This window comes from Ursus americanus, chromosome 1, assembly GCF_024610735.1.
Source record: "Ursus americanus isolate L20-20 chromosome 1, mUrsAme1.1.p, whole genome shotgun sequence".
NCBI lineage: Eukaryota > Metazoa > Chordata > Mammalia > Carnivora > Ursidae > Ursus > Ursus americanus.
Window position 1 is genome coordinate 94,437,815 of NC_142127.1, and position 27,334 is coordinate 94,465,148.

Here is a 27,334-nt window from a genome sequence, read left to right on the forward strand (position 1 = left end):
ATGACTCATGTGAGGGTAATATCATCACCAACTACCTAGTCCCATGCACAATTATTTAACACCAACGGCATTATAACTAGCTCTGAGATATTCTTATTTTACAATTTTGACTGGAACACGTCAGTGCCACGAATTGCTGGAAACCACGGCATTTAATTAGACTGACTTGAGACACACATCTTTGCAAAAGACATGGTGTGGGTGTGCATTTTGGATATTGTAAATGGGGTGAGTTAGCAGCATTTAGCACCACTGAACTTGAAATGGTGTTTAGTTTGCTTCTGAATATATATAAATTCCATTGAATATATCACATCTTTCAAGGACATCAAAGCATATATTGGTACCAGCCCATCAGTTTTCATTATACACCTAGGTATGGGGCTTAATATCTATCTACATGTTAGAAAATACTTTTTCCCACAGGGAATAAAAAAAATCACTCATTGGTCAGGGTCAGGCTATCTACCATGTAGTGCTACAGGAGTCCAATCACAGAATCATAGCACTAGGTGTTCATCAGGTCCATTCCTTCTCACTTCACAGAGGAGGAAAAATGAGTTCCAGAGAGGCTGATGGCTCACGCTAACTCTGTGGCCTTGACTAGAACCTGATTTCCCACTTGCTAGTTTAGTGTGCTTTCTGGAGTAAAATTCATTTGGTGTGTCCACTTTAGATATACGAAAACATTTTTATGAAATATCTTTGGGAATTGTTATCAGCTTGAAATCTCACTGAGGTGTATACTTCTAGATTTCACCCACGTCAAAGCAAACTAAATAAGCAATCTCCTATATTGCAAAATCAAATGGTCTCATCGGGAGATTTCAAACATCCTGGTTAGAAATAAAGACCATACCAGGAGGCACTCCAATACACCTTTTCAAGAGCATCACAGAATGAGTCTGACAGCTGATTTAAGGTTCTCATAAGGAACTTTCTTTGGCTGTCACAAAAACAGTCACAGCATCAGTGGATTCTTCATGCAATCTTCAATGAGCCTATTGGAACAAGGTAAGCACTTGTGTTGAAATGAAGATGCTTTGTGTAATAATATGGACTGGGGAATTGTTTTCTTCTTAGTCCCTTTGTTGATTGAAATGGAAAACTTGGGTTAAGCATTGAAAGAAAGTTCCATAGATGGTTCTGTTGAATGTAAATTCATCAGTGCTGGATTCAAGTATGCTACCACTCTGTCTTAAACAGAGAGCAAACTAAACAAGCATTTGTAGGTCAACTGTCTTTCTGCAGCTGAAATGTAGATCTTGTTGGGTAAGATTATACCACAGGGAAATTATTGTGAAGTAACTATTTTTGGCATATGGGCTATTTTAAGGAAGGGCACACACTTAAACGTGGGTATTTGGGAACATACCTAACATTTCAGGCAGGTAGAAATTATGTAGATATAAAACTATAATGTAAAAACTCCCTCAGAGGGATTCACTCCAGAATGAAATTTCATAGAACGTTTTGTTTTCTTTTTTGTTTTTATTCGTTTCTAGCACAAAAAACCCCAAATTCTTCTCTAGTCGCCTTTCTAAATATCTAAATCATTGGAGTATATGTCTATTCGTATATATTAATGGAATAAATTCTTTCAATTAAAAAATTCTGTGTCTCAAAAAGGCTTAATCTATACATAAAAAATAGAAAATGAGCTGCTCTATGCATTATAAAGTAATATAAGGCACTCTCATTTATCTCCGGATGGATTCTTTCTTTTCATTCAAGAAGATGACTTTTAGGCAGGAACTCTAATGTGCAAACATCATCACAAGTTCACTGGCATTAATTCACAGGCCAACTGGAAATGAGAATATGAACATGTCCGAGTGAACACTTGGCAAAGGACGCTGGAAGGAGCAGTGCACAGGGATGGAATGGGCTTGTGGATCATGCCCGAGGATAAAGGACTTAACATACCAGAAGCAGGTACAAATATACAGTAACTGGGAAAATGAAATAATGCCTGAGAAAACAATAAAAAGAGCTAAGAAAACATTACAGAAGAAACACAGCGCATTCAACAAACCAACAGGAAAAATATTCCGTAACTTTACACAGAAATTGCATTTATTTGTAATGTGGACTTCGAAAGGTCAATACTTTCATTTTCTCTTCTCTTTCTTTGCTCTTTCTCCATATAAATATTCATTTGCAGAGGTACATGTTATTATGCATTTAAACAACACGTCTGGACCATCGATGCAAAGAGATGGAATTCTAAGTAGCTAAGGGGAATGCTTGGTATTACCGTGAGCCCCATCCAGCTACAGGGAGAAACGTCCCACTTATTGCAGACAGGAAATGAGACAAACCACACAGCACAAGGGGATATGCCCAAGGTCCAGGTGGTGATTGTATACCTTAATGTACGACTGGACGGAGTGGTCCAGCTGCTCCTCATGGCACTTGGCCACAATGTCGGTCAGAACCCTGGAAAAACAAAACTGTTCAGTGGCCTTTCTGGAGAAGGCAGGAACATACCACTCGGTTTAGCACTGGAGTGTTTGGTAAACTGGGTATTTAATAGGTACCGAATGAATGCATGAACCAATTTCAGACTCCCCCTCCCTTCTGATCCCCCAATATCCGTATTACCTGTTAACTATCTCCAGCCTTGACATATCTAAACACTAAGGTACAAGGAATATCTTATGGCTGCAAAATCACACTGGAGACTGTTACGGCTTGCATGTTTGATGACACTGTCTTCTTAGAAAAAAGATCATTTTTGGTACCTGCTTAAAATTTAAGACTTTTAGCCTCTCATTATCATAGTCCTAAAAGCCCTAAAGAGGGCTTCTGTCAAAAGCAATTAGGTTAAGATGCAGGGTTTTGTTTTTTATTTCCCTCCGTAGCTGGTGAAGTGTTTCTAGTAACAGTGGTGGTACTATTTTCACATTAAGGCCTCCCGCCGCTCCACGGCTGCTGTGTTTGGAATGTCTTGAAATTTCAGCATAGTTAGGAGTCTTGTTCACGAAGACCCGTATATTCACATTGCAAAGAGCCTCAACTGAAGGCACAGTTGGGGACTTTTAATCTGGGTCCAGAACTGGCTGCGGTGGGACTGTTAGACATACTTCAATTTTCCAGAGCTTCAGGGCCTTACTTTAAAAACGAGGCTAAAGACCCTCATTCTGAAAGAGGTTAATAATATGCTTGTGAGTTTGGAAAGCTCTGGACACATTTCAATGTCAAGAGTAATTTTTTCCCCAGAATTCTGTGACTAATACGTTTTTTAAAACAATGAACATTAGACATATATGATACTTTAATTTAAAACAGTATCTCTACAGAGAGGAAATTAGGATCATCAAGTCACTAGATGGATTAGTAATGTCGGAAGAATGTAGTATAGACAATTTTAAAGAGAGGACGATTAAAGAAAAATTAAAAAAAAAATCTAGTGTGAATGTGGAGCGGTACAGCCACTCTGGGAAACAAATCAGTATTTTCTTAAAAACTGCACATGCAACTATCATATGACCCAGCAGTGGCATCAGGCTTTTATCTCAGAGAAATAAAAACTTGTGTTCACCTAAAATCTACCGCAAACTGGAAAAAACCCAGATGTCCTTCCTATCTATCATCTATCTATCTATCTATCTATCTATCTATCTATCTATCTATCGTCTATCTGTCTATCTATCTAAAATTTTAACAGACTAGTCGTTACCAGGGCTAAGGGGTGGGGGCTGGGGACAAGAGGGAACTCACTGTGTGTATAAAGGGCATCCGTGGTGATGGAAATGTCCCCTATCCTGTTTCTATCAATTTCAATATTCTGGTAGTGATACGAAGCTATAGTTTTGCAAGATGCTGCCATTGGTAAACTGGGTGAAGGGAACATGGGATCTCTCTGCATTATTTCTCACGACTGCATGCAAATCTATAATGATCTCAAAATAAAAAGCTTAATTAAAAAACAAGAAAATTTTAAAAAACTGGTCTAGAGCTGTATCTAAATGATAATAACGGATTTGAAGGCAAGAACTCAAGAGTGTAAAAGTACTTAAAATTTGAGACGTGGTCAAGTGAAATGCAAGCTTGCCCAAATAGGGGCTGTTCGGTTATCATCACAATTTTGTGTAATCACGGACTCTCAGATCTCTTCTCCTAAGACCGCAGGAGAGATACCTGGTCACAGTTGTACTTATTTCGTCTTCTTCATTCTGTACCAGCACCTTGAAGAGCTGATTCAAGATTATAGGCAGAAAACTCATGATTGCGTGGATCTTGTCCACATTCAGTAAGTTCTGTGGAAAATTGGTAGGAGAAAAAGGGGCACCGATTAAATTAAAAGCACGTTCTGCTGATGTGTTTCAGAACTCAAATATGAATACCCTAGCCCACCTTTATCTGGCTTTATTCTTCATTGCTCCTTACCATGGCACACGGTATGGGGACATAGTTGCAGGGATCCGATATGCAATTATCTAATTTGAAATCAATTGATTCTGATTTTCAAATATTTTGATTTTGGAAAAAAAACCTGACATTTGCTTGTTTTGTAAATCACAGGCAGAAACTGTTTAGGAATTGAGAAATAACCATGCGCTCTCTGAATTGATACGGCATTTAAAAATCGTCGATGGTAACTAGCTCTTAGTTTGCTACTCTTTGGAAACTGTCAAGGCCTCTTTTGCCCATTTCTGCCCTGGAGACATGGAAACTATTTGCATGTTGTGTTACCTTACAAGAGCGGATGAAATTCGAGGTAGGTGACTGAGACATATCTTTCTCTCTTTTTTGGCACTGTCGGAAAAATGCATTCACATGGGGATCCTGAAACAGCAAAGAAAGTGTTTATTTCTGATGACGCATAAGCTGTATAGCAATTATGGTGATGGAGGGTATTTCTGGAGGACAGATGCCTCGGTGAGCAGGTGCTTATCAAGGAGTTAAGTGATGGCTTTGTAAGTGTGCTTTTCTTCTCGGCCACATGACAGTGGCTGGAAAAGCACTTCCTCTGGCTCTTTCCTCCCCCTTAAAAAAAAAAATTGCCTTCTTTCATCTTCCTGTTTTTTCCACAGACTTTAATGTATTTTTCTTACATATTTCTTAACACACATGAGAAAATGTACTCTTAATATACACAGGGATATTTTCAGCCTTAAAATGCCTGAGCTAGTAAAAAATTAGGAAGTTCTCATTAACCTGATGAGATAAAACTGATTTGTTATGGGTTGAATTGTGTCCTCCCGCAATCCGTATGTTGAAGTCCTAACTGCCGGTACCTCGGAATGTAACCATATAGAGACAAGGTCTTTAAAGAGATAATTATGTTAAAATGAGACAGTAGGGTGGACCTAGTCCAAAATGATTGATGCCTCCATAAAAGAGGAAATTTAGGGGCCCCTGGGTGGCTCCGTGGGTTAAGCGTCTGACCCTTGATTTCAGCTCAGGTCTTGATTTCAGGGTCACGAGTTCAAGACCCGCATTGGGCTCTAGGCTGGGAATGGAGCCTACTTAAAAAAAAATAAAGGAGGAAATTTGGACACAGAGATAGACACCAGACATGTACTGGCATAGAGGAGAAAACTGTAAGAGGACCCAGCAAGAAGATGGCCACCTACAAGCCAAGAAGAGAGGCCTCAGAAGAAACCAACCCTGTTGACACCTTGATATTGGTCTTCTGGACCCCAGAAGGGTGAGAACATAAATTTCTGTTGTTTTAGCTGCCCAGTCTGTAGTATTTCGCTACAGCAGCCTGAGCAAATAATACGCCCTTCAATGCTATTTCCTCAAGAGGGTGGCACCTTAGAAATTCTCTAAGTTCTGAGCTGAGGGTCAGAGTCATATCATCAGAAAGTGAGACACAGACTTCTAGTGAGAATACACATTCTGGATATTTCTCTGGAATGTGTTGATTCTCGAAGGACATCTGAGATTTGGGTTTTCCTCAGTTCCGAGGTGTGTGTGTGTGTTTGATATTTTCAGTTTCATTTCATTTATTCATCTATTTGACAATTATTCGTTGAAAACTGACTATGTGTCAGGTCTTTGTCAGGCAGGAGGACAGTGTGGAGGCCCAGGAAAACCCAGTCCCTTCCTCTGTGGTCCTTCCATGATGCCAGGGAGACAGGCACCATACTGCCATGTCAACACATACCTTCTTGATCACAGGTAAGTGCTTCCCAGAAAAGCAGGGTGCCATGTGAGTGCACCAGATGACACATCATGTCTGAAGGGTCAGGGAATAGGAGAGGCTTCTTTGAGAAAGTGACATTTGAGGCAACGTCTGAAGGATGGGTGGGAGCTGACCAGTCTAACATGGGGAGGGGAGGAAGAGAGAGAGAGATAGCCTTCCTGACAGGAGGACTGAGTGTCGGAAGGGGAAGCTAAGCAGATGGAGGACACGGTGCGAGGGAGGGCCTGGGTGTTTGATCACTGAGGTAAATACTAGGCTTGATGAAGGACGAATGTGTCCCGCCAGGGCGAGGAGCATGTGGGCGGTGGCAATGGATGCAGAGAAAGGTGAGCGGTGATGTCAGAGAGGGCTGTTGAGAAGAAAGCAGCTGGACGTGTGAGGACACAGGTTGATATTCTGAGGTATATGAAGACAGAACTGGGTGGGGAAGGACCATCTTATGGGACTTGAGGAGATCGGGTAGAGGACTGGGGAAGAGGCCTCAATTTGGCTTGAGGCACCAGAGGCTACCGAGAAAAATTCTGACCCAATATATATGGGAAACCTAGATGATCTCATTCCTCTTAGCAAGCGAGTATTAGTAACCCACTGAATTTAAGAAAGGAGAAATACATAGTTTGTGTGCTTAATGGTTTGCTTTGTACTTTATAATTGGTATCACGAAAGTCCTCATACTGGTAAAATCAGCTGTCTCGCAGTGCAAGGGCTGGGTCCGTGGTAATTTAGCAATGGCAGTGATAACATTTGTACAGCATTTTGCAGTTTCTGAGATGTTTTCACATGCGGTTTCTCATTTTGATCCTTCCCACAACCTTAGGCAGATTTTATTGTCACCGTTTTTCTGATGACAAATTAAGGCCGCAGGGGTGAGATAACTTCTGCAGGATACTGAGAAAGAACTTGGCCTAGAAGGCTTTCCAGCGCAGTTCTGCGACCTCATGGCCTGCCCATCAGCATCACCCGGTAGGCACTGGGAATCAGAGTTAGTTTTTTTTTTTTTTTTTTTTTTTTTTTAAGATTCTATTTATTTATTTGACAGAGAGCGAGCGAGAGCACAAGCAGGGGGAGCGGCAGGCAGAGGGAGAGGGAGAGGCAGGCTCCCACTGACCAGGGAGCATGAAGCGGGACTTGATCCCAGGACTCTGGGATCATGACCTGAGCCGAAGGCAGACGTTTGACAGACTGAGCCAGCCAGGCGCCCTCAGATTTAGTTTTGAGGTAACGATCCAAAGGCTTTCATGTTGACCTTTCCCATTTTTAACACTTGGGTGTTGTCCGTGGAAGCAAACCATATTTCCAGGGGGGCGTCATCCTGAAACATGCACGTCGGGTATTCTAGGCCGCAGTGTTATGGCCCCAGGGCTGAAGGGCTGGGGCATTCTATGTCTCCTGGCAGGGGCATAACGTTAGGCTGCAGCCATTCTTCCTTTGCAGTTCTCAGTCCCCTGCTCCTCTGACAACTTGGGAAATGGTGAGTCCCCTCCTCTAAATACAAGAACCCCTGACGATTCTCTGCATCAGAGCAGATGCCGAGATTTCAGGACACGCGCTCACCTGAGTGTTCACTGTGGATACCACAAACGTCGATACTTTGAAGAGTGGTTTGCCACCGTCGACCCACTTAATGTCACTCCCACCATGCTGTAAAAAAGAGCGTGTTACTGTCACTGTGGCCGTTGGAGAAAAGCAAATAAACAGGTTATTTAGCGTATGTTAACTTGCCATCCTGATCCATTCCCCTTCCATGACTCTAGAGATGCAAAATAGAAGAAAATGCAAAGACATCTGGCAATTTTGGTGAGGGGGACCAAGGTGATATCAGGGGGCCATTCCAATGGATCATTTCTACCAGCCATTAACGCAACAAGACCTTTGAAACATTGTAGGTCCACAACTCTTCACTACAATGGAGGCATAGACTACAGTCCCTGGGTTCATTTAAATAGCAGACAGAAGATAACCTCATGCCATTTAGCTCACGCATTTTTTTTCTCTTAAATTATACATCACTCCATACCTTTCCACTTGCAGCGTCTTGAAAGCTTAAATAATTAGGAGGCAGGCTTGTTGCTATTGGGATATTGTATTCTTGAGAAGCCATCTGATCCTGTTTCAACAGGGGAAGCCAAGCATAGCCAACTGTGCAAAGGGAGAACAAAGAGAAAACCTGAGTACAAACGTCCGTGGTGAGGAGTAAAACCAAAGTTATTTGTCACTTACGAATAGCAAACCTCACTAAAAAAATTTAATACATGGGAGCTTTAAAATACTCTCCAGTTCAAGTCACACAGATGACACGTAACGCTGTCTCCGATCGCGTCCTGTCAGTACCTGATGTTTCCAGCGTCTCCTTTTTCTTGGCATTAGCCTTGGCATTTATGTCACAAGTGACGTGATAAAAAGAAAACAAAATATGGTGCTTCTCATGGAGCTGTGTCGGTAGCTCGATTTTCACCTGCAAGGAGAGAGAAGAGCCGGACTGGGATGAAACTCATTTGCCCTGGGTTAGGGTAAGACAAAAAGCATAGGCGCCTTGGCCTTCTAAAAATTCTTTCACTGAAACCAAGCACCACGTTTCATGGTTATAATGTGTTAGAAGCACCGATTTCACTCTCCATGAATATCCGTCCTGCTGGCAGTCATGTGTCAAGGGGCTGATAGTTTTATTGTGGTGGGTGATGATAATTGGGAATGCCTGGTATTTGTCATTTGATAATGTATGCTAGTGGAGAATGGATTAAACACACACACACACACACACACACACACTTACACACACAGAGACCAACTGTAGGGTGTAAATAGGCACAAATGGAAGAACCTATCAGCAAGGAACACACGCTGAGGGAACTGAGCCCTTGCGTGTGTGCATCGGCCAGTGCACGAGCATTGCTTGGGAGCTCATCACAAATGCACCATCTTGGACACTGCCCCAGACGCGTGCAAATGGAATCTGCATTTTAATGTGATTCCCAGGCGACTCATAGGCACCGTGTTGAGAAACATGGCCGCAGGGAACTATGTAACATAAGCACGGAATCAATCCCTTTTTAAAAATAGCAAAAAAATAGATGAAATGTGTTATTGTGGTAGCCAGGTAATGAGCTGTTTTGTGAGGACGCCATGTTGTAGCTACATAAAGAATGCTTCCGAATAAATACAAAACATTAAGTTGATATATGTTAAAAATAGACGTAATGAGGAGCCTACTCCATATTCTTAAAAAAGAAATGTTCTGACACCATCTCTATTTTATAGTGCTCTCCAGTTTCCAAACCTCCGAAACATACGTTGTGAAGTAGGATGATAAAGAGGTGAGAGATGGTACAGGGCTTTGACTCACTAGGAGTTTGCGGTCTAGTCAGTAATAGAATCTTCCAGGACGAGAAACCATGTTTTTATAACTACTTCCTGCTGGAATCCCAGGATCCCGTGCAGGTAAGCGGCATTCACTCAATATCAGCAGCTAGGTGGTTTCCAGAATGGTCATGCAATGAGGGGTTGGAAAACCACGCAAATCATCTTCCAGCTTCTTTACTAGACTCTGTGCATCTACCTGTCTAGCACCTATTTTCACAGTGTTCAGGAAAGGATTTATTCCATTGATTTTCAAAATGGTATGCCTGGAACAGCAGCATCAGCATCGTCTGGAAACTTGTTCTAACACATATCGTGCCAATTTTCAGGCCCCATTTCAGACATACGGAATCCAAAAATCTGCGGCGGGTTACCGTCATCTGTGTTGTAACAAGCCTTCTGGGTGATTCCGGGTGCTGACTGGTAAACTTGGAGAACGTTTCAATTAGAATGGTTTACAAGCTTACACATTCTTTACATACCAGTCTGCTAACCTGGTAACAAAGGCCGATGTACATTTAAGAATATAGAATAATTAGCCATGTACCAGAAAGAAATTTTGTTTTTGCTTTTTTAGCCAACAAAAAGAGCATATGGGAATGCAATACGTTCTCCAGAATTCCAGTTAACTATGAACGCAAACATCCTTCACTTAAATACTGCAAATATTTACATTATAACAGCGCCTTCAAAGAATTTGTATTAATTTTTGCAATTGATGTAACCTTAACTTTTGAGTCTGTACTGCAGAGTTCACTGAGCTTTTATTATATACATGTTCTCCTGTGGACTAGTGCATGGCTTTTGTAAGAATTCCAGGAAACACATGCGAGCAAGAGAGATTAAAAGCCAGGGTTAACAGTGAGAATATCTTAAAAAAAAAAAAAGTCTTCTATGTCTATAGCGAATTCATCTTTCAGAGGGGCTTTTCCAAGGGGTCATAAATATTCTATAACATGGTGATAGCCTTTTACCTTTTTTTTTTTTTGTTTTCATCTTCTGTCCTGAATTTATAGGGAACAAAGTTTAAGAGCATTAAACAGATGTGGAGGAGGGAGATAAGGTCAAGGGAGGTCTGTGGTTTCACGGAGCTCCTTTAATTAGTTTTAAAACGATTGATGTGGAATAAGGTGTGGTAGGCAGAATGATAGCCTCACGAAGATGTCCTCCCTGCCCTAATCTCCAGAATCTGTGAACAGGGTAAAAGGGAATTGCAAAAGTGATGAAATTAAGGATTTTAAAATGGAAAGATTATGTTGGATTACCATGGGCGCCCACTGTAATCACAAATTTCTTATCAGAGGAAAGTCACAGTCAGAGATGCAAGAAGGGAAGCGGAGGTCAGAGTGAGGAAACTTCTGGAAGAGGGTCACCAGCCAAGGCCTGCGGAAGCCTCTAGAAGCTGGAAAGGGCGAGGTGAGGAGTCTCCCCTTAAACCTCCAGAAGGAATGCAGGTCTGCTGACACCTTGATTTCAGCCCTGAGGGACCCATTTCAGAGTTATGACCTCCAGAACTATAAGATAATGAACATGGGCTTTTCTAAGCCACTAAACTGTGGTGGTTTCCCATAGCAGCTGTAGGAGACTCATGGAAAGATGTGATATTTTTAATGCCAGACACCTTATCAGCAGGTTGCATTAGTTCAGACCTTTGCGTTGTGGTCAGAAATGAAATTAAATCCCTAAGGCTTGTTTGTCTGAATCTATAACACAAGCTGACACCTGGAGAGTAATTTACCATTGGCCCGATTGGTTTTTTCACACGTCTCAGAGCAGAGTGCTAAAGCTTGAGGCTCCGGAGTCACGTGGCCTGGTCTGAATTCTGATTATTCCTTATTAGTGGTGTGCCCTTGGCAAAATTACTTCTCTGAGTCCCAGTTTCCTTATCCGTGAAACAGGAAGGCTAAGTTCATGTCAGTTTGACTGGGGCTAGTGGAATGCTCAAATAGCCAGCTGAACATTACTTCTGGATGTGCCTGTCAGGATGTTTCTCAAGAGATTAGCATTTGAATTTGAGGACTGAATGAAGCAGAAGGCCCTCCCCAGCATGGGTGCTCATCATCCAATCTGATGAGGGCCTGAAGAGAACAGAAAGGCAGAAGGCTGGATTCTCTCTCTGCCTGATTACTCGAACTAGAACGTTGATCTTTTCTGTCTGCCCCTTGTTCTCAGGCCTTCAGACCAGAACTGGAATCTACATCACAGCCTCACTGACTCTCAGGCCTTCGAACAATACCGCTGGCTTTCCCGGGTCTCAGGCTTGCAGATGGAAGATCATGGACTTCTTGTCTCCATAATGACGTGAGCCAGTATCTCATAATAAATCTACCCATCCGTATGTACGTATCTCCCCCTATTGGCTCTGTTTCTCTGGAGAACCCTGTGGGGATTGAGATGATGCATATATGGAGTGTAACAAGGGGCCTGGCATATAATAAGAGAATCTCAGGAGTTGGTCAGGGCAGGTCTTGTTCCACGCCACATTCAGAGATGATGGGATCCAAGATCACTAAAGTTCACCTAAGTCATAAGCCGTAGCATTGGCTCACACTCTGTCTATTCCTATGTTCTTTCCATTATGACATGAAATGCAGCTATTGCTTGGTAAAGCTACCTAACACTATCTTTATTATTTTGACTAGTGAAATAAAAGAAAAAAAACTATTCTCACTTGAAAAGAACGATACCATAAAAACATCGTATTTTTGAAGGGTGATCCTGTGCTAAAACATTCGGATTTGCAGCATAACTCTTGGAGCAACTGTCAATATGCTTTCTAAATTTCACTTCTGTAAATGTCAGCCAAGGCATGCTCTCAGTCTGAGATGTGGTCTAGAGAGAGTGTTTATCTTTGTGCATTACCTGACCCACTCACCCATCTTTTTAGGAGCTCCTGGGGGGCAGTGGAGGCCTGGCCCTTACCTCATCAGAGAAATCCGGATTCTGGGAATGGTGCAGAACTGCTGTGTGGGCAGCTGAGGTGAAGAGAGGCCCTCCAGGTTTTCCATAAATACACTGTTTAAAAAGTTATGAGTTGAATGATTGTGAGTGTCTGAAATCAACTCCGAGCACAAAACAAGTCAGTCACAGGCTTAATTGACATCTAATTAACCTTGAACTTCTTTCACCTGCTGCCCTGTATTTCATATACCAGGGTGCTGCCGAAGAAAATCTGAAGGCTTTAATTCACCATGTAGCTGTTACACTGATCTGAATCAGTTCGTTTCCCAGCTTTTGATTACCAGGAGATAAGAGCTAAATTGTTCAATTCTGATTCCTGAAAGGTGGCTTCTTGAAGGGGCCCATGGTATCCAGCTCTGGTTTAGAGTTGGTTTAGAGGCAATCAGTCGTGGGTGACCACAAGGTTTGGTTGGACCCCAGCCCTTGACATGCCAGCTCCCAACCAAGAATGCTGAGCTAGAAGGATAGGGCTGGTTCCAGGCTCCACCATATTGCATTACTATTCTATCCTCGCCCTAGTCAAGCCAGGGGATGTCATATGGTACTTCCCAGGCACGCAGCTTCAAAGTTCCCTTAGCCCAAGGCTCAGGTTTCCTCTTCTGGAGTCTGTTGTATCTCTGCATGATCCTTTAGAAGGCAATGACATAGGAGACCCATACACCTGCTATTATTCCTCTTTGCTAGAATTTTCCCCATAAACACTGCACTAGCGTGACTGCTGTGCTTGCCGTCTGGTCATTGCCTTTGTTTGTTTGAAAATTCCATTTTGCTTTAATTTTTCTCTCCTGATGTTAACTGGCGTTACTGTAGAACTTGGAACCTGTGGAGACTGATAGCGGCTCAAGACTATTTCAAAGAACTCTTTCTCCCCTGCATGACTCATTCACTCAGACTGATTCTCCTTCTTCTGAATCACGCTACGAACCTTCTTGGTACAGAGAACACGACTGGTACCTGACAGAGTGCTTTAAAAGATTATCTCAGATAATGGTGGGGGTTGGTCAGAAATGGGCTCTGTCCTTTACTATTCCATCCCTCTGATTCATTGACAAGGGGGAAGATCAGGCCACAGGCCACTAAAAACAATTTCCCTCTCTCTTTAGGGGTTACTTTATGTGGTTTGAAGTCTCTAAAATAAAAACAGTCTGTATCAGAGATGAACTCTGGAAAATGACATCCAGTAGCACTTTTGGAGATTAAAAAGCACAGTTCATACAAACCTTGTAGTCTTATGGGTTTTATTAAATCATGTGATCACGACAGGGACCGACTTCCCGGAGCCATCTCCCCCCTCCTCGGGCAGCGGGCCACATGCTCCTTCCATGGACGTGAGCATCCCATGGGTCTGCGGCCCTAGCCACTGGGCCAGTATGCTGCAGCCCTTCGGCACCGGCCGCACGAAGGCCCAGGCCGGCTGGGATGTGGCATTTTAAATCAAGTATGCTGGAGGCGGGCTCTTTGAAAAGGGCAGGCTTGCAGAGGGGAATCTTTGCATTCATTTCACACTAGAGTGGTTTCCTTTTTTCCAAGTCACGTAAAGCTAAGCAGAGCTATGAGACTGGCATTTCTAATAGATCCAGTTAATGATGGCTATTTAATCAGGTGCATTTTAGGAAATCTAACGCAAATGTATTGACTTGCTGCTCTTCCAATCACAGTCAAATAAAAAGCTCCTTGGTGGTGAGGAGAACCTATGCACCTGCTTTCCCCCTGGGTGTCCGTATCCCCTTGTGGACTTGGCTCACCTTCACGGGCTTGGCACCTTCTTCGTCAGAATTTTTGAATTCAATGCACACGGTTATATTTCGAGCCTGAAATTACAGAGGGGAAAATGGAAATTGTAATTTCTTGTTAAATAACACCAAAAAAAAAAAAAATCCGAGTGTCTAAAATAAGTAGCTTCTAATTAAATCTGAAAAATGTAGAATACCCAACCCTTTCTTATGATATAACCACAGTGCTCAGAAATAGCAGAAGGACTTGGAGATATTATTTAAAAGGGAAGAAAAAACTCACATCAAAAGGAAGCAGATATGCTATTTTCAGAGTATCTTAAGAAACTACAAAAAAAGAAGTCGAGAACAAAATAATTTAGGGCTGATTTTAGAAAGGATTGTTAATATGTTATAAAATTATGTATCTTTAAACACTTTTAAGGTGAAACTCATCACTGCTCCTTATTAAGCACGTTCTGCAAATGGAATTTTATTCCAAAGTGTTGACCTATGATAATTTGTATTTGAACTTTCAAGAACCTGCCTTAATACGACCTTGGTAGGGTGCAGAGAGAGCACATCTCAGAAACAGACCATACCTTGTTGAAACATTTCTGGCTATCATACTTGAGGTGCCTGGGGTAAACGTAAATTTGATTTTTGTATACTCTGTAAGGACGGCAATACTTTGTTGAGTCGTAAATAAATTCTTCCACCTCGACTGTGGGTTCTGGTTGAGCTGTCACATCGAAAGGCTTGACAGGGATAAAGGACGATGTTACACAGTCTTTAAAAATCAAAAAATAAGAGTTTGTCATTTAATGTGATTGTTTAAGGTGAACAATACTTAACATATTTTAAAATGAATCCACTCGAAATAGAACTCTGTATTTGCAAAGGAATTTACGTTAAATTCAGCAAGCCTGAAAAAGTTGCAGGAGGTAGAGATGATAGGTACTCAAGCCATTTAATATCAAAATTGATGTCTCAAAAATTGGTAAATCTTTTGGATGGATTTATAACTACTTTATTTTTGCATTAAGCTTCATATGAAAACTAAATTTTAGCTAATGAGTCTCTGAGCACACTAACCAGGTATTCTAAGATAAGGATTAACCCACTGGCCTTTACCTAACATTATAAAAATAATACAGATATTGACAGAACAAAACTTTGTCCACTGGCTCTATTACGGATAGTACCTAATGGATTGATAGTAACTTTTCCTTATGGAATGATTTCACAATACAGGCCTGCAGCCCCCCTCTGCTTTATTTGATATAATTTATTCTATTTTTCTCTCCAGTTTTTACAATCTTGAAAAATCTAGCCTCGTAGGAACAGCCTAAGGAAAATAAAAAAGACAATTTGAAGTTTATAAATCAAAACTTCTGTCATTAAATAGCTTGGGGGCTGATGTTGTGGTCACTGGAAGACAGCAAGGCCTGCTACTTTCCTTTACCCCATCTGGAATTTTCCTGTGTTCAAAAAAGCAAAATGGTTAGCTAAATATGCTTGGGAATCAGATTACAGGGTTCCCCCCCAAATCAATTATAATATTTTTATTATATGTTCAAATTTCTCTAATGTCCTATAGTCATTTCAAAGAGAATATTTTAGCTTCCTCTTTTGTTATTTTTCTTTTCTGTAGGTAATAAAAGACAGACACATCCCACAAATCAGGTAGGGGAAATGGCTTAGTTTCTTCTCTGCTTTTCCACACCAATCAATATAAATGTGATTTGGAGCCATGGCTTAGGTTAGAATGCTCATTTTATTTCATATTAAGATGATTCGTAGAAAAAATATAAGAGTGAAAAACTTAATAGTGCTAATGGTAATTCAAATATCCTGTAGTAATCATCTGCTCTCTGGCTTTAGCTCATTTTAGGATGCTTTACTCATTCTTTGCATCACTGAGAAAGTCACTAAAAGGGAGAATCAGAAGTAAAACAAAATAAACCAGTCTCGTCACTTAAATAAAAATTCTGAAATTCTTATTTATAAGTTAATAAAAGCTCCTTCTAAAATTCATATTTTCACTGACATAAATAGGACTCTTGAAAAAGACACATGCTCCCTGTGTAATAACAGAGTCTAAAAATACTCCGGCAATAATTACAACGTGGCCACTTGGGTGGCTAGCCATAGCATTCAGAGCAACCCTCTGGCACACAGTATGGGGGAACCAGCCCTGTATTTTGAGTCAGAGGAACTGGATAGAATATAAATTCTCCCATTATGGATTATTGGCTTATGAGTCTATCTGAACCTGACATTCCTCATTGACAACCCTTCAGGGTTTTGAGGATTAAATGACATAATTTAATACCTTGCAGGGTGCATGGTGCATCCCAGATAAACATTAATTTACACTGAATATGGTTCCTATCTTATCATAATTATAGCCTGTCTTAATGGAGAAATAAGAAGCCCCAAATTTCTGTAGGATAATGAATTCCATTTATCCCAAAATTTGAGAAAAAAAACTTGCAAGCAAGCTATTATGACTAACCAACTATCCAACCAACCAACCAACCAACCAACTAACCAACCAACCAACCAACTAAGCAACCAAAAGAACGCTAACTACAAGCAAACCATGACATCATCATCATACTTGGATGCTCCAAAGGAATGTTGTCAACAGCAATATCCAGGCTTCCAGGGATGGTCTGTGTTTTGCTTACTCTGTCAGCCCTGTGAAGGTAGGGAACAGAAACACACACACACACACACACACACACACACACACTGAATTATTCTAGTAGTCAAGACGGGTCAACTGTAATTCTGACCTTTGATAAGAGGAAACAGTACTACCCTAAACAACCTTGTGAATGATTTTGTTGAGCTGGTTTTATCTTGAAAACTAAAATTTATGTAATATCACCAATCAAAATAGAAATCAGTGAGGGGTCAAGTTACAGATATCCTGAAGAATGTTTTAGGTTTATTTGCACCTTATTTCAAGGAACATTTATATAAATGGCCAAACGAGTATAGAAGTAAATATAGTAAATAGATTGTTTTTTGTTAAAAAAAGTTCTACCATTTGAACTGGTTTAAGTGACTTACTTTCCAGAAGATGCTTAAAAAGTCTCGAGAGCAAGGCTGTCTTTGCTGCAGTTGCTAAGCGGACAGTCTGCTTGTTCCCTCTTCACCAACAATCAAGGACAAGGAGCCTTCCCCTGATCTTAGTTCTTCTGCTATCTCCCTTCTTCGTGAATGTGTGCAGACACCCTTCACCACCTATCCCTGTCCCCACAATCATTCCAGTTCTCTCCCTCTCCACCAAAACCTTCTCACCTATCATCCTTTTGTAGTAAGGTGAAAGTTCCTTGAACAGTTTCAAGCATTATCTCTTCTAGGAGACCTAACAGGTAGAATAATTATAATGGTGGGTCCAACCCAGCCCTTCCCAGCCTGTGAGAGCTGACTGTTAAATTTTCAATCCTGTGGGTGTCAGGGGAGTAAGAATTTAAGGTAAATTGCTTATCGTGAGAGATCTCATCACCACCAGAGATTGAATGCATGATGATATATTTTAAAAATGCTGTGGCTTTCATAAAGTTTTTCTTCTTTTAACTTTCATTGTCCTTTCCAAAATGAAGTTGAATGACAGAAATAGTATGAATTACTGTATTCACAGCAATGAATTACTCTATGGAATTTCAAAACATAGTTCTAAAATTCCTTAACACTCCTCCTATTTAGAGGTGTCTCTATCTCCTTTCTTTGAATCTAGGCTGTGTGACAGCTTGACAGTATTATGGCAGAAATGTCACTGTGATGGTTTCAGGGTCCTGGTCTTCAGAAACTGGTAGTGATCATTTTCTGTCCCTTGGGACACTTATTCTTAGAAGCCAGCTATCCTTCCATGAGGAAGCCACAGTATTTCATGGAGAGGTTCGCATGGAGAAGAACCAAGGTCTCTTGTCCACAGTTCCAGCTGAGCTCCCAATCAACAGCCCATGTCAACTTGCCAGTCATTAAATGAGGCATCTTGAACGCGGATCCTCTGGCTCCAGTTGACCTCTGCCAGCTGATGCCATGTGCAGAAGAGACAAGCTCTCCTCACCTGATCGTGTTCAAATTATGGACTCGGGAAAGTAAGTGATGGTATTCTTTTAAGCCACTAAGTTTTGGGGTTTTCTGTTACATGGCAATAATAGTTAACTGACATGGTTTAATGTTTCACACTCCTTCCATATAATTCTAGCAACTTACTCTTGTATCATTCAGGCTTACGTGAGGGCATCTGTAAAGCATCTACTTTCTGGATTAGTTTGGACATTCGAGAATCAGTTAATCAAATACTGTTTATGCAGAGTTAATAAATCAATAGTAGCAATGTAGCTGATTCATGTTAATTTCAAGAGCATCCAAAACCCTTACCTTCTGTAATCTGACACCAGTTTTAGCAGGTCCTCTGTTGAAATCTTGCTACTTTCTTGTCTATACAATGGTGAAAATCTTGAGTCTCTGTCCACATTTCCCTGGTTGTCCTTAAATACTGATCTGAAAGAAAATATTTGTTCAGGTTGGCATTTGAAAATTGTTTTTACCACGTTGTGTTTTTAAGGTGACAAATGATTCAATTTCCCATTTGTAATGGAAGAAACTCCAGGAACTAATGGAATAAAAAAGACAAAAAAGCTTCTTAGACAAAAGTTTCATTTAAACACTATCTTTGTTATCTTTAATTCTTTATTTTCAATTCAATATCTACAAGGACAGCAGCCCATCTATATTACAACTACATTTATTTATGATTTAGTTAACATATCAAACCTTGGAGTATTAGGAGAGGAATAAGAACAGGTTAGTCCTTTTTTCATTACTTTCTGGGCAAGCCAGGGCCACCTCAGTTTGGGTGGTGCTATCAGAATTTATGAGTAGTGGAAAACGAATAAGGTTGTGTGTGTGGGTCTAGAGGGCCAGATTCTTGAAACACTTTCCTGGAGATAAAAGTGCCCATGTTCTAAATTTTAGGACAGAGACAAAGATCAAATGAAGAACACTTGAGTCCAAATTTTGTATTAAATTAATGAATGCCATTTATTTTCTTCCTTGGTCCATTTCATTGGAACTAGATAGATTTGGTTAGAACACACAAATAGTTTTTGTCCAAATGGTACTGTAATGTCAGGCAATACAACAAGTATACATGGCAAGCTTAAGGTTAGTGTTTCTTCCTCATCATTAATCATACTCTATGCCTATGGAAAAAATTAGACCCGTGTGTAATTAATTTTTCATTAATGTTAGAGAGCTGCTGAAATTTTATTTCTTCTAATATAAGGAACTTGGCTAGACTATTTTGTTACTCTTTAAATGAACCAAAGATTTCAATACACAGGCTAAAAGTGGCCATTTAGACAGATATCTGATTACGAAGCTTTAGTGTCAAATAATATAGAAAATGGGCCAGGATGATATTTTTAGACTGCTTCAATCTTTCTGCTCATTTTTCTCTGTTTAAGTAGTCAGGGAAGGGGAAAAAGGTTCCCTCTCAAATGACACTGGGGAAGCAGAATGGAAACACTGAACTCGAAGATTATTTTTATTTAAATATTACACAGGGCTTTTGTGTGTGTGTGACATATTGAAACCAACAGGATGTATTTACAACACAGGGGAGGTTTAACTGAGCTTGAGTAGTGGGTTTTTTTTTTTTAATTCATCAGTCACGACAAATGTATCAATAGACATGAGTCGTATCACTCATTTTTGCTTTTAGCCACAGCTCTGTCCTGGAAGGAGCTCACTTACATTGGACACATTGTAACGAGAATGAAGCACACGGTTTGGTGGAGAAATACTGCTCACAGAGCCATACACACTGGCCTCCTTGCTCAATAAATATGCTAACTGGCAAGAAAACAGAGAACTGACTCATGTACACAGATGGCTTCAGGATGGCTGGGTGTTGTGCCTCGTTCCAGCTGCCACAGTTGGGCAGTGATCAGGATAGGATGAGGGTCTCAAAACCACGACATCTGGGGTATGACTGAAGAAAACAGGTTAGCCTGAATGAAAAGTAGCTTAGGTATCCCCGAGAGCCTCATTCCTAAACAGCATGAATAGCTGTGACCCATTGAAAGAATAGGGCATTTTTTGTGTGTGATTAATGCAAGATAAAACATAAAAGTAATCATCAGGCAGTTTAAACATATTTTTAAAGAATGAATTATTTAATCATTAGAGCTATAAGAAGACGGAAGTCACCACGGTGGGATGCACTTGAGTTTTTGTCACTTGGAAGGATTCAGCATGTGGACAACCGTTTGTTGGGGATGTTGTTGCCCTGTGTGCCTTCTGTAAATGGATAGATGTAAGAATGAATTTGTTCTTTTAGTTTTGTTGAATTTTAAAGAAAATCCGGGGTTGTGCCCTGGTCCACTCAGAATGTCGCGTAAGAGGGATTAAAAGAAATCCGAGTCCTGGCGTGGATATAGGCACATACGATTGTGGGGGCAATATGCACAGAAAGAGATCCCTCCAACAACAAGACACATTGGTCAGGATCGACTTTCTCCCAAATCAAAGAGCATAAAATACCCATTGTAGCCATCTGAATATGTTCTCCTTACCTCCTCCAAGAATCATTTTTTTAACCATAAAACGTCAGTACGGCTGGTGCCAAAAATAAGAAAAAACACCAAATTCATTTAAAAAAAATGTTCATGGGGATTAGCATCTGTGTGTGGAGCAGCGGGTGGGATGGGTTGGATCTGGGTAAAAATACGGTCAGAAGCTAAATTGCCCATTCCACGCTTTTTAGTGGCTGTTGATTTTAAGGGCCAAAGTGTTTTAGGGTACACTCCAAGCTACATTGTTAGGCAAACTGCAATCTAGAAAATACAGTAGGAAAAAACCTGGCCAGACAACCAATAGAGGATTGAAATATGTCAGCAGGCTAGTTTATATCAGAACGGCTTGAGGGACCACGACCCTCCTCTGATTCGGTCACCATTCATTTGAAGCCATTTCCACATTGTGAAGGGGGAAATTCAAATCTGCTTTGGCTGGGTCTTGTACTTATTTTTGTGGTTAGTTATTCCAAGCGGTTTAACATGAAATCTTTAGAACTGGGCTGCTAACCATTTTTTCTCAGATGTCAGAGAGGGTTACGTATGTGCAAGTCGTAGATTTATATACACAAATTGCTGGTGTCTCCTGTTTCCTGACCTACAACCAAACCACTCATCAGGCATTAATGTAGCATGAGCTTGTGGTTTGTTGGCTTTCCTGTCCTAGACATAATTACTCTGATAGCCAGTAATATTGTCAGTCTCCCTAGAAACGTCATCTGTCATTCTTCCAGCATATTTTCCTAGACAACTTCACAGTACAATTGTGACTTCTCCTTACTTCTCAGCGAGGGGTAATTCTTTCCCTTCTTTTCCCCACATTATTCTTCACTGCCCCAAATTTACCAGAAAAGGGGACTTATTGCAGAAAATATTATCTCCACAGGTGACTTAATAATAATCATATAAGAATAGTGACTTCTAATCATGACTGTCTTTTATGGGGCACAAATCTGTGCTCATTAATCCCTGCAACAATAAATTAGATATCATCGGTCTTCTTTTGTACATTGGAAAAAAAAAAACTGAAGTAAAGACAGACGATGTGTACTTGCCTAAGTTCACTTGGCTACTAAGTAGAATTGAGATTTCAAAATGAGCTCTGGCTCTCAGACGCCTGCTTCTAAAACCTCACAAAAGTTCTGGATCCTTTAAGAGAAAATACGTTCGCCATTGTAATTTTGCTATATTTCACTCTTGCCAAGGGATACCTTGCCTCTACATGCCCCAACGGGTTTTCTTGTGGGAACCAAGAATACTTATCAATAGGAGAAAGCTTGACCAGAAAATTAGAACTGGTTATCTTTTCTTGAGAAGCTTATGAGAAATAAAAACAATGAAATTCAACATAAAGGGTTCAGTATATTTAAATACTATCTGTTCCATGTATTGTGCACTGGCATTAGCTGTCCCTGCAGGGGGAGAAGTGCAAGAGACACAGAGTGATATGTGTGATCTACTTTATGCCAAGTGCTTTTGGATCTGAGATCACACCCACGGCCTATGAGGTGGGCGTTGTCAGCTTCGTTCTGTGGATGGGACCCTGAGACCCAGACAGGAAACTGGCCTGAAGTTACCGTTCGTAAGTGGTGACCTGATTTGGACCATGTCTGTCCAACTCCTGGGCCTGGTCTCTTTCTCCCTTATGATGGGGCTGCTTTGGGGCAAACTCATTCCTGGAGACTGTGTAAGTCTGTCTGCTTTCCCTTCCCACCCACCTGTCTCCAACTTCAAGGAACAACCTCAAAATGATAACAATTATTGGTGGATTCACTCCGGTTATGCTCATCCCTCGGGACTGTGAGACCGAAAAATGGCAAAAGTAACAGATTCTCCCTCTGGAGTTTAAAGTTACAGCCACTGGGAACAATGTTACCAATACTCAAATGAGTACTCCCAAGGCTGTCCTACTTTGTAGCACTAATTAACTTTTTGAAGTTCTTTTGGTTTCTGCATTGCTGACCTTTCTTCCTTATGTCTGTGCCAGGCTTTTCTTCTTTTCTTTTAATCTTATTTTATTTAGATTCAATTAATTAACAGATAGTGTATCATTAGTTTCAGATGTAGAGTTCAGTAATTCTTCAGTTGCATAGAACACCCAGTGCTCATCACGTCATGTGTCCTCCTTATGCCCATCACCCAGTTACCCCATCCCCCCACCACCCCCGCTTCCAGCAACCCTCAGCCTGTTTCCTGTAGTCAAGAGTCTCTTATGGTTTGTCTCCCTCTCTGATTTCATCTTGTTTTATTTTTCCCTCCCTTCCCCTACGACCCTCTGTTGGTACTATGCTAGATGAAATAAGTCATCAGAGAAAGACAATTATCACATGATTTCACTCATATGTGGAATTCTCTTTAAACAAATTCTTACACGATAAGGAGGCAAAGAGATTGAGGAGGACAATAGTAATTGATCTTTAACCAGATCCAAATAGCAAATCTTGTTCTTTATGCAGAGCTTACACGCCCAGGAGGATGATTCTACCCTCAGTGTCCCCATAACTCAGCATTTCTATCAGGGTGAACTGGTACTGATAAATTTGGCTATGCTAATCAGTAGCAAAAGCAAACAGAGTTTAGATGATCAAATTGGTGGTTTCATCTGGACATCCATATATAGGTCTGTGCCCTGCACACAGATGAAAATATGCATCTGCATAAGAAATCACAGTGCTTCCATCTGAATTTTATGCACACCAAATTCTCAGGACAGATAAAACATCAAGCGTTTATTAAACTACAGATGCATCATAAACAAGTTATGACTTCGATCCTACCAAGAAGCCATAGCATATCTAGTCATGCACACACATGTACTCAACTCATAGCTTCAATCTATTATAAGCTGTCTTGCTAAATTGTCTTGTAAAACACATGTTTCTGGGGAGCACTGAGTGTTTCTAAAGATGACCACATTAATGTTCTTCTAGGTGTTGCTATATTAAAAATACTGGGGGGTGGTGCCTGGGTGGTTCAGTCTGTTAAGCCTCGGCCTCTTGATTTTGGCTCAGGTCATGATCTCAAGGTTGTGAGTTCGAGTCCTGCATCAGGCTCTGCACTCAGCGAGGAGTCTACTTCTCTCTCTCTCTCACCCTTCTCCCTCGGCCCCTTCCCGTGCTTGTGCAAGCGCACGTTCTCTCTCTAAAATAAATAAATAAATCTTAAAAAAAAATACCAGGTAACAGAGAGGTGCTCAAACTGAAGCTTCCAATGCAGACTATAAATGCATCACTATTCTGCTGATTGTAGCTGTCAACCTACCTTACCGCCCAAGCAAAGGGCATGCGGTACTTTCCCAACTTGCTGAAGAACTGCCTGTTGGATTTCAGTATCTTTTGTGCATACTGAGGGAAAAATACAGAAAAATATTGTTTAGAACACCTCTTTACAAACTGTCCAAGTAAAATACTAATACATACTTTTCCATATTTATCTTATATTGAAACTCTGAAATTCTGCCTCACTCGCCTGCAGACTCTGTCTTGTAAAGAGCCAAACGCTATCCTCTGGGTTGGACCTACTGTATTGTGTTCTGGAATTTTCACTCTGCAAATTTCAAATATAAAAAATACCCTTGTCTTGGAATGTCAACTTTTTTCTCTTTTTTTCAGACGTGAAAGACCTTAAAACATTGAATGGAAAGTGTTTTCAAATTTGCACTCACAGGTTATCCTCTATTTTTATTCATGATGGCAATGGTTGGCAAACTTGTTCTGCCAAGAGTCACACAGTAAATATACTGGGCTTTGTGGACCACATGGTCTTTGTTGCAGCTTCTCCTCTCTGCCTCTCTAGCAGGAAGGCAGCCATAGACCAGCCATAAATGAATGAGTCTGACTGTGTAAATAAAACTTTATTTACAGAAACAGGTGGCAGGTGGATCTGGCTCGCATGTCGTAGTTTGCCAAACCCTGAGTCTCATAAATATGCTAAACACTGCCCTAAATGGTTACACCTGCTCAAATTCGACGGTTAGACATTCTTTCCCCAATGTATTTCCTTTGTGTGAAAAATACAGACTTTAAATACTTATTTTATATTAAATAGTAACATTTGATTATTAAAGAAAATATGGTTATAGAAGAAAAGGAAGAGGGGCGCCTGGGTGGTTCAATCAGTTAAACTTCTGACTCCTGATTTTGGCTCAGGTCGTGATCTCAGAATAGTGAGATCGAGGCCCGCGTCAGGCGGCTCCACACTCAGTGGGAGTCGCTGGAGATTCTCTCTCCCTCTCCCTCTCCCTCTCCCCCTGCTCATGTGCCCTTTCACTCTCTAAAAAAATTAAATAAAACATGTTTAAAAAAAAAGAAAAAATTTCCCGTGTCCCACCATTCAAAGAAGCTTCGGTATTTCCTCTTTCTTCACTTAGGTGTTAGTATAATTTGATATAAAATTATTTATCTTACTTTTTCACTTAGTTCATCATCAGTAAACTATGTATTCATGTTTTTAAGTCAGATTAATCCTAACTTTTCATTATTGCTAATATTTTGTTCCTTGGAGTTAAAGCTTTGTCCACATTTAAATTTATTTCTACTAATAGATTATCAGAAGACAGTCAAAAACATAAACAAAGAATACATATTTTCAAATTTTCCTGATGGATATTCATTTCACTGAGAAACAACTATTTCAAGACCTACATTTTACCAAGCTTGATAACTCATCAAGACAGCATGATTTTAGATCTTGAAAGCAATTGAAATTATTTATGGAAAAGATTAAGCATTACCTTGTTGGAGTCTGGGTTCTTAATATAAGGTTCAGCACCACTTGCAATGTTCCCCATCAGTACTTTTTCGATTTTGGCCACCAAAACAATTTCAGAATGCGGATTGCTTACAGAAAATATAGCCTATGTACAAAGAAAACAGCCAATAAGCATCTAAGGAAGCATATTGAAGACATTTACAAAATTCCACCTTTTTAAGGGACAGTTTTAAGGAATTTTTATTTCAGAAACTGACATAATCTTTTCGTAAGAACAACGAAATGGACATTTTTGGCACCATCACAAGTAAACAAAAGTGCAACCTGCTTTGGAAATTTGAGCCATTCCTCTGGAAATCCTTTGACGTGAGGTTCTTCTGATTGTCTGGGAGTGACAGTGTCAATGTTGCCGTTTTCCAAAGCCACGGAAGCCCCTGAGAGCATCTGCCTGACAGCAGTGTGATTTAGATCCACGTGAAAATCTGCAGAAATCTTCCTGCCGTCTCTGAGGTCATAAAGTGCCACACTCACAAAAAAAGGCTCAATCTGCAGGAAAAAGAAAGAGCCGATGGTTTTGACACAAAGTCATTACACCTGCAGTTGCCCCATTAGTATATTATTTAAGAAAACGGTGGATAAATGACTACTATTCATATATAATATTTTTAGTATCAATAATATCTATCTAGTGGTAAGTGATTAGCAGCTTTGGAGAAATATTCCGAGATTACCCCTATGTCCTGATACTCATCAAACCTAACCTACCATTGGTAACCCCCACTGGAATCAGCTACCACTACGATGGCTACCAAGGGTGATTTTCTAGTTCCACCATTCTTTCTACATGTATTCATTGGTATTCTACTGTAATGATGAGCTTTCCCTTCCTATTTATTTATTTACTTATTTATTTATACAAGTATAGACTCATAGATTACTACTATTTCACTCAACAGATTTCAATCTCTTACTATCATTCTAGTGACGCTCAAATTGTCCCAGTTTGGCTAGAGGCAGCTCCTGTGTATTTTGGTAGATCCCTGTGATTTCGGCGGGGGAGGGCACTTCTTCAGTCCACAAAATGTTCTAGGCTCATCTTACACTGTCAATGCTCCAGTCATTTCTCCATCTAGCCCTGATCCCTTTCTGTGAGGGTGACATTTAGAAACCAAGATCTCAGTGCTCATTATGCTCATTGTTACTGGGACACACATGCACACATCCACACACACAGACACACAGACACACACACATGCGTGCGTACGTGTCCATACACCTGACATTTGCATCTACAATGATTTCTTTATCTCCATCTATACGTGAATATTTATTAAAAACTCGTAAGTTCATGTTGCAACTTGTATTTCCAATTCAAATCCAGAGGCTTCTTTCAAGCCTTTCCCCTATTCATATTTCAGGTAATTCTTTCCTTCAATAGTGAAACAGCTTGGCTCTTGTTTTCATTGGCCTATTTACTTATTTGTTCAATAAATTTACTTACTGGTTCAAAGTAACAAGTCTCCCAACCATAGCCACCTTCTCTAATCACCCCTTCTGTACCATCCTGCCCAGTGCCCCAGATCCTGGCAAGGCCAAATGCAAAGTTTCTGTGCCTCCACATGGCTTTCTGCCCCCCATCATCCAGAGTTCTTGTGTGCTCTGAGGCTCTGCCTGACTGCCCCTCCACCTCTCGCCACCATCCTAAGAAGGAAATGGAAGAGGTGAAATAAAGAGAAAATGGGAAGAAAATGGAAGATGGGAAGGAAAGGGAAACTTTCTTGATGGAGTTTTTCTTTTTTAAAGATCTTATTTATTTATTTGAGAGAATGAGAGAGAGT

At 40.5% G+C, this 27,334-nt stretch overlaps 1 protein-coding gene across 4 annotated transcripts in view; it reads right to left on the reverse strand.

The window, feature by feature from the left end:
- The window catches only part of DOCK10 (dedicator of cytokinesis 10), a 260,353-nt gene that overhangs the window by 60,038 nt on the left and 172,981 nt on the right, over positions 1-27,334 (reverse strand). For all 4 annotated transcript variants that reach the window (XM_045775338.2, XM_087863926.1, XM_045775336.2 and 1 more), the window contains exons 12-25: positions 25,821-26,042; positions 25,519-25,641; positions 24,048-24,130; positions 18,589-18,711; positions 16,811-16,890; positions 14,790-14,977; positions 14,221-14,286; positions 12,437-12,529; positions 8,489-8,612; positions 8,175-8,296; positions 7,712-7,798; positions 4,699-4,791; positions 4,144-4,262; positions 2,370-2,439 (exon numbers count right to left, since the gene is read on the reverse strand). In XM_045775338.2, the coding sequence (XP_045631294.1) occupies positions 2,370-2,439; positions 4,144-4,262; positions 4,699-4,791; positions 7,712-7,798; positions 8,175-8,296; positions 8,489-8,612; positions 12,437-12,529; positions 14,221-14,286; positions 14,790-14,977; positions 16,811-16,890; positions 18,589-18,711; positions 24,048-24,130; positions 25,519-25,641; positions 25,821-26,042 (1,593 nt within the window). The remainder of the gene's footprint in view (positions 1-2,369; positions 2,440-4,143; positions 4,263-4,698; positions 4,792-7,711; positions 7,799-8,174; positions 8,297-8,488; positions 8,613-12,436; positions 12,530-14,220; positions 14,287-14,789; positions 14,978-16,810; positions 16,891-18,588; positions 18,712-24,047; positions 24,131-25,518; positions 25,642-25,820; positions 26,043-27,334) is intronic.